The 8,454-nt window shown below is 31.0% G+C and overlaps 1 protein-coding gene across 2 annotated transcripts; it reads right to left on the bottom strand.

Moving 5' to 3' along the window:
* Positions 1-567: 567 nt before the first annotated feature.
* Positions 568-4,163, bottom strand: LOC114373751 (trifunctional UDP-glucose 4,6-dehydratase/UDP-4-keto-6-deoxy-D-glucose 3,5-epimerase/UDP-4-keto-L-rhamnose-reductase RHM1). 2 transcript variants are annotated; one of them, XM_028331275.1, is made up of 3 exons: positions 4,028-4,163; positions 1,559-3,133; positions 568-1,473 (listed from the first exon to the last, which is right to left on the bottom strand). In XM_028331275.1, the coding sequence occupies exons 2-3, from the start codon at positions 3,119-3,121 to the stop codon at positions 1,027-1,029; spliced, it is 2,010 nt and encodes a 669-aa protein (XP_028187076.1). In that variant the 5' UTR covers positions 3,122-3,133; positions 4,028-4,163; the 3' UTR covers positions 568-1,026. The 2 variants fall into 2 exon arrangements, with proteins under 2 accessions (XP_028187076.1, XP_028187075.1); XM_028331274.1 differs by having other exon boundaries at positions 1,559-3,130; positions 4,028-4,136.
* Between the last annotated feature and the right edge of the window lie 4,291 nt (positions 4,164-8,454).

Here is an 8,454-nt window from a genome sequence, read left to right as displayed (position 1 = left end):
AAAGATTAACTTGTATTGTTATTAATTCTATTTCAACTAAAAATAATAATTTTTATAAAATTTAATTTGATTACTATTAGAAATAAATATCATATATTTAAGAAAATTTTATCTAAATATGCATAACAAAGTATATTATCCATTTTTTAGGTTATATCATTAAAGTAATAACTACATTAAATATTTTTTTTCAAATCCTCCATCTTATCATTATCCAATTCATTCGGAATTTAATTTTAATTTAATATCTGTATAAGTTTTACATTAATGTTTAATAATACATTATCACATCTTTTGATAAATTTAATATCATACGATTGTTAAGATAATTAAACTTGTTAAATGATAATAATGTACCACCACCACCTCAGATTTTTCAGATGTCACGTAACTAGGCACAAAGTCCTTAATCATGACATTATCCTACTTGCTCGTGTCTTTGTCTATTTCTCTTCCCAAGACCTTGTCGTGTATTAATTTTACTTTGTTTCATTCCCAATCCAAATACTTAGCATTTTCCACGTCAAGAGCTATACAACAATATTTTTGTACTCTAACAAAAGGAAATTAAATGAATATTTCAGTAGTATCCATTTCACTGCATAATATACAATGCAAATACGATACATGCATAACTGCATACCCCACAAAAAGGATATAATATATGAGCAATAAAAGAATACATGTCTTCCAGGATGCAAAAGCTTTTAGGTAACAAAACCCTATCTAAGGCTGCTCTTAACAAAGGACACTACAAACTAGAATAAAGCTACAGAAATGTTAACTTAGGAACCATATCTGGCCCAGTTATAATACTTGTCACCCTCTAAACACGGTAATATAATGGAAATATGCTGAAACAGGAATCGCTTATAGCTAAGAGAACAAGAACTACATGGCTAGCTTTTGTAGTATGGTTCTTATCAAAACCCAACAAAATAACAATGAAATAATGAGTGATCTATGTAGCCCGCAACAAAAATGCATAATCTGTGATGTCTAAAACATGAAACCGCTTTAATATATTTAAGCAGTTTTCTTGTTTGGCTCAAAGACATACTTGATCAGTGATTCCTTGATGGAAAGAAGCTCAGGGAACTCGTTCTTCAGTTTGGATGCATCCATCTCGTTGTTGCTCCGTGCAGCAATTATCACCTTGGCTTGCTCTTCAAGATTGAAGTTAGCCCACTTGAAGCTTGGATCGATGTAATCCCTGTACATCTCAAGAATCTCATTGTGGCTCACGGCCCCAGGATTTGTGAAGTTCCAGATGCCCCTCAAGTTTCGCTTTGCCATCTCAATTGAAATAGGCAGAAGTTCATCCAAAATGGTCATGCTGTTTGGAATGTTGACCACTTTGTTATAACGAGAAATCTTGGTGATGAAATTGCGTGGATTGCTCAAGTCAGATGAAATTGGCATGCGAACCCTGAGGGTGCACACATTGTCATATTCTTTTAAGAGCTCCTCAACCTGATAAAAATTAACATCCAAATTATAAGATATAATTATAATCATAATGGAAGGGAATAAAGCAATAGCATGTAAGTAAGCTTACCATAGCCTTAGTTTTGGAATAGAAAGAACCAAAGAAGTTGGGTCTGTCTTCCTCCTTAAAGCCAATGCCAGAACCCTCTGGATGAGCTGCATCATACTCAAATATGCACCCAGTAGCATAATTTATCATCAAGAGTCCATGCTCTCTGCTGACATCAGCCAATGTTAAAGTCCCAGCAACGTTGGTGCGAATGGTTTCCGTCTTATGAGATTCACACCAATCGACATTGGGTCTGCCAGTTACTCCAGCTGCATTAAAAATGTGTGTTGGCTTCACATTCTGAATATCAGCCACAAGTGATGATCGGTCCTCCAGGCGTCCTTTTCCATATTCATAGGGAATTCCTTGCTTTTCACACAACTTCCCCAGCAAACCCCCAATCCAACCTGTTCTGCCATAGATCAAGAACTTGAGAGCAGGTTTCTGAGAGGAGTTAACATTCTTGGATGTTGGAACCACCATTCGAGTATTAGTTGAGACATATGATGCAGGTTTTTCTTCATCAGATCCATCAAAATGTCTCTCCAATCCACCAGGCATCATCAGCATCCTTGGATGAGGAAGCAATGCACCACTGACATCACCCCACCAATCAGGATTGTTGATATACCAGTCCATGGTTTTCTTCAAGCCCTCTTCCCAAGTGGTCCTCTCAGACCAACCCAAGATCTTAAGCTTTTCATCATCAAGAAAGTATCTCTGGTCATTAAATGGTCTGTTCTCCACAAATTTTATACTAGTCTCTGGGTCCATCTTAAAAAGCCTGCACATATCTTTGGCAACATCAATAACCCTCCTTTCCTTCTTAGTACCAATATTGTAAACATGCCCGACCTCTCCCTTGTGAAGGATAAGTTCAAAAGCTTCTGCAACATCTTCACAATACAAATAACTCCTCACATTAGAACCATCCCCGTGGATTGGAAGAGGCTTGCCTTGCATAGCCAGGAGAATGAACTTTGGAATTAACTTCTCAGGGAACTGATTGGGCCCATAAACATTGTTCCCACGAGTCGTGATCACAGGTAACCCATACGACCTGCCATATGCCATGACAAGCATTTCTGCCCCAGCTTTTGTTGCAGAGTATGGATTCGTGGGGAGTAACTGAGAAGCCTCATGGTTTCCAACAACAGCATCTTCATCTGTCTCTCCGTAGACCTCATCAGTGCTCACATGGATGAACCTCTTGATCTGGCCAGTTACCTTGCAGGCTTCTAATAGGACATGAGTACCATAAATGTTGTTCTTGGTGAACTCAAAGCTGTTGCCAAAGGAGTTGTCAACATGGGTTTGAGCAGCAAAGTGCATTATTGTGTCAATGGACTCAGTGATGAGAAGGTAGTTGACAAGATCAGCACTTCCAATATCCCCCTTCACAAACTTGAAGTTAGGAGATGATTTTGAAGGAATGAGATTCTTCAGATTTGAACAGTAATCAAGCTTGTCAAGAACAACAATTTTGTACTGGGGATAATTCCGAATAAGCCGGTTCGCAACATGAGATGCGATGAATCCAGCAGCTCCAGTAATGAGGATATTTTTTGGCGTATGCGTAGCCATGTCAAGAGCCTTCTACAATAAAAATAAAGGAAAGTCCCAATATACAAATCAGAATCACAACACATTCACCAAAAAAATAAAATAAAAAATCAAAATAAAACAACATAGCATACTACAACAATTGTCATCTTATCATACACAGAAAAGTCCATTACTATATTAAAGGAAAGCCAACTTCCGCATAAGAAGTTCATAAGTATAATATGAGGAAATCAAGCAACTATGACAGAGGATTGGGATAGGGTGCAGCACTGCAGGAGGTGATAATTTGAAACCTCCCTGCTTTGTGTGCACGATTAAATAAATCATGAGGAAATTGTCCATCTGCAGGTAAATGATCCACAAACTATAGCTACATATTTTCTTGATCCAGTTAGTTAAGATGAAAACTGTAAAAACCAATCCATGATATATCATTCTGCAGTGATTACATCAACATCCAGGAAAAACAAACAAAGGAATATCTACATTAGTTAGAAAACACAAGCAAACAAACAAATACATAAATAATGTTTAGAAAGAGATAAATGAAAAAAAATAAAAACGATGACTCAGATTCCACACAAACACTACGAAATGCAATGAATTTTGCACAGAATCAATTACCGTAGCTTCAGAATCACAAATCCAGCACAGATCTGATTATATCACAAGCTTCCGCTGAAACGATCACGAGGATCACGACACAACACAATCACCAAACAAAAATATCCACACAATCATCACAGATTCAACAAAAAGGAGCAACACCCAGATCACAAAAACCACCCATTAGTCCAAATTTCAAAACTTTCCACATCAAAATTAAGAAACACCAAATGGGGTAGCACCCAGATCATCATCCACAACAACAGATAGAAACAAAGAAAAACAGAGGAATGAGTATGAGTGGAGAGAACAACTTACGAATTGGCAAGCGGTGAAGCAGAGAAGAGGGAGAAAAGACGAAGACAAGAAAGAAAGGTTTTTCAGACACAGAAGAAATGGAAAATGGTGGTTCCCAGATTTAGATTTGGACTCTACACACTTTCTATATATATATATATATATAGACGCGGTTTTTATGTATGAATATTTGATCAACTACGAGTCTGAGACAGTTAAGGGGAGCCAGAGGATCATTTCAAGTGGCGAAAATACCCTCCCAAATTTACGTGGGACCCATTCTTCATTTAATTTTTTAATTAAATTCCCATGTGATTTATCACATGATTGTGGCACCAGTTTGTTATAATCGTGGCACCATAATTTCTTTTGTTTGGAAAAAAAAAATTCAAAAATTTATTGATAATTAATTGCAAATAGTTCTCCATCGATTTTAATTTTAAGGAATTAGCTGACGATCTCCCTTTGACTATGTGACTGGTTGTTAGAAAAAAGCTAAGGAATATAAATGTGTCTAATTTTTAAATTCATAAGATTTTTCTTATACATTAAGTTCAACATTTAAGTTTGCATTGATATATGTCCTTTTCAAGGTTTGAGTTAATTGTTTTACATTTTTTAATACTTTTTTATAGTAGTAGTAAATGCACATTTTTACTTTTATCAAAAATAGTATTTTCAAACTTACTCATCTTTACTGATATATTTGTATTAATATCTGTTTTTTTTTATTAAACGTGGGATCAAATTTATTGATAAAAAGGACAAAAGAAGGTCACAAATGTAAATGAGTATTTTTACTTTTATCAAATATAATATTTTTAAATGTGGGACTAACCTTCACCCAAATCAATTCCACCAAATTACTTTAGAACAAAATGGTTATCGCTGCACCCCAAAATCGACCTTGACAAACACAAAGTAAATTAAATTTCAATAGTTGTATCAAAAAGCTTATCAATAGTTTTAAAAAATTACAATTTAAATTGTTTATTATAAATATAAAATATAATGTAAATATTAGAAATATTTTTATTACAAATTTATCAAAATGCTTATCAATAGTTTTAAAAATTACAATTTAAATTGTTTATTATGAATATAAAATATAATTTTAATATTAGAAACATTTGGTTATTATAAATTTTGATTAAATAAAATTAAATACTTATCCTATGAAATGCACATGATAAAATTTATAACAATATTCTCATTCCTTTCCAGATTTATGACATTTAAAAAAAATTATTCCAAAATATATGTTGTTTTATAAAATCAATATTGCATAAATATTTTTTTAAGACTACCATTAATTAATACTTAGTGGAGTAGTATATCAAAAAATTAAATGAGTTATTAATTAAAAAATTACCTATTATTTTCTTTGAAATTCAAAAAATTTATAATATGTCTTAGTACTTACACTACAAGCTTAAACCACATGTAATAAAAAACGAAGACAGAAGAGAATATAAGTGAATACTTCTTTTTTATCTCCATATTATGTCTAGACTTTTTACCCTCCAATTGTTCTCGAACTACCACTAAAACTATCCATTACTTTTTATAATTCCTCTCATGTTCTATCTAACCTCTATTTTTTTATGAAAAATTTTGAGATATTTCATTTTCTTTGTTACTAATATTTTAGCATGTGCATGGTCAAGAATATCAAATAGATAGATAAAATATATAAAAGAAAAATAAATTGAAATGATTTAAAAACAAGTGTCTTGGTTAGTTATCAGGTAATTTGAAACTGACACCAAAGGAGGCAAGAGATAACATTGAAATTGTAAATTAGAGTGAAAAAAATAGTAAGAATCTCAATTTCTAATGTGTATTATACAGATTTGATGTAAGAAAATGTGTATTGTATATATTAAGATTTTTAATATAAAATTAGATTAGATTTTAAGTAGTAATTCATAGTAAAGGAATGCGATGGAATAATGATATGAAGAGCATGTGAAACGTTGCTCTGGCAGCATCTCATTGGCCCACCGACAGATGGAGGAATGCTCATTGGATGAACTGAACAATATAAATATAATTATGGTGACTATTGTACCTACTCCATCAGATATTATTTATGTATCACTTTTTTTATCCTTATTATTTTTGTATAATTGTTGAATTAGCATTTAGCAATGACAATACAACGTGATGTCGAGTCAATTCAATTAGTGAATTCATGAGATATAATTATAAATTATAAATAAAGAATTATATTTGCAAGACACATTGTCAATGTTAAAAGTATTTATTAACTTTATAGCATAAAAATTTTAAGCATTTAAGGTAAATTTTTAAATAAGTAAAAGTAAAAAAAAAAGTTTTTCTGGTTTATATTAATCTTTAATACTATTTTTAAAAAATAACTAAAATAAAATATTTTTTAAAAAGTATATATTACAATTGCTGATATTTTTTTAGGATTAATTAAATTTGTAGTCTCTTAACTTTTTCAGATTTCAATATTTAGTCTTAAAAACTAATTTTTAGTTTTATATTAATTTTTATCAACATTTTTAGTTTCTCTAAAAATAATTGTTCATTTTTAATTTTTTTATTGCTCAAAATGGTCTCTAATATAAAATAAATAAGAGACTAAAAATAAAATAAAAATTTATAAAAACTATGAACGCTATGAGAAAATTATTAAAAGATTGAAAGTTGTCAATTATTCTTAAGGGACTATAAATACTTATTAACCAATACTTTTATCCTATGATTCGATACTGATCATTATGAAGTGTATGTTTAGTACGTATTTTACCTTCTCCAAAGTTTTTTTTTTTCCAGAAGTTACCTTCTCCAAATTGAATCTTGTAACTTTACATCAAAATTATCTAATCATTGTAATTTGTTAAAAAAATATCAGTTCTTTAAATAAAATTTAATATTTTAAAGGATTAAAAAAAACAGTCACACACAATGAGTTGGAAGCAAGCTATGAGTCTGTGACTAATTCAGGTTATCGTGAGTGGTAAAAATTCTTTCCTCTTAAAAATAAGTTAGGATTCAAATGGAACAAACCTAGTTGAGACTTGAGAGATCTACCTTTCACTCTTATGTTTAGATAATTAGAAGAGATAAGATCCCACACTCAATAGGAGGTACTCTTAACTATAAAAAAAAGAAGTGTGCAAGCTGTGGGCCTCTGGCTGCAATTAAGACTGATGCAGACTTTTTCCCTAAAATAGAGTTACTGCCTTAATGGAATTTGGAAACAGGCCTATCATCTGTGGAAAGACAACTTCCCAGTAAGTGATTAGGTACAATTTGTGGTTCAAATTCGTTCAACTTGTTCTATTTCGTTCAACAATTATAATTTGCACAGTTTTTTATTAGAAATATTTCCAAACTGAGTGTTCTGTTTGAATATAATTTAAAACTATAACTGAGTAGAAGTAAAACTAAAAGGAATATTCAATTGATTTAATTATGTTTTATAAACAATAATTCTATTATATATTTTAAAAAACAATTAAAGGGCACTAGTAAAGTTTTAAGGCCCTAATAGAGAATTGTATTACTAACACACACGTGTGTATGTGTGTGCCGCTATAATAAGAATAGGATTTTTTATTATTATTCATAGAAATTAAGCAATTGTCTCAATGATTTGCTTTCATGGGTATCAAGACACATATTTATAAAGTGAAGAGATTATCAAGAAAATGAAGAGAAAACTTACTCTCTTTTTTCTTTTTACGGTAAGGGAACTCATATCATTTTATATATTGGTTTATACTTTATCCACACATAAACATTATAATGATTTCATTCATCATGAATTCAATAAATTATAAGTTATACTACTATTGATACAAAGTAAATTATAGGCTACTCTAATTTCTCTAATCAAAGCAATAAAGAGGATAAAAGGGAAATAATATAAATTTTATTTATTTTTTATTGATTGATTTCCTCGTAAAAGAATATATTTATATATCATAATTAATGCTAATAATTAGATATATACTATCTATTTAGGTATTAACATCTCATTATTTATAATAATAACAATGATAACTGATGTGCATAAGTAGATTATGTAATTAAAACATATAAGAATTAATAATATTTTTTTTTATTCTTTCTTTTTGTGTGAAACATTGGAATTTAGGCATTTTCTAAATTTTTGTGCAGTAGGTACCTTAAACTGCCAATTCATACTATTATGATGGTTAATTTATTTTGTAGAAATACAAATAAGGGATAGAAAGAGAAGTTGAAACTTAAAGATTCGCACTTAGCGGAAAGGTTTTCGCTTAGTGCAAAGAAGCAGCTTAGAGAATTTGAAGTCATGCGAATGGGCGAAGAAGAAGAAAGCCCTAGAGCTTGAGTTAGAAGAAGAAGACAACCATTGAGAGTCAATCATTTTCCACTGATTCATCTTCATTCCTTGTCCCTTCATCTTTTACACCTTTTTTGTATAGTTA

This window comes from Glycine soja, chromosome 11 (assembly GCF_004193775.1).
Source record: "Glycine soja cultivar W05 chromosome 11, ASM419377v2, whole genome shotgun sequence".
In the NCBI taxonomy this organism is placed as follows: domain Eukaryota; kingdom Viridiplantae; phylum Streptophyta; class Magnoliopsida; order Fabales; family Fabaceae; genus Glycine; species Glycine soja.
Note: the sequence above shows the minus strand (reverse complement) of the source record. Positions and strands in the feature narration are given on the sequence as shown.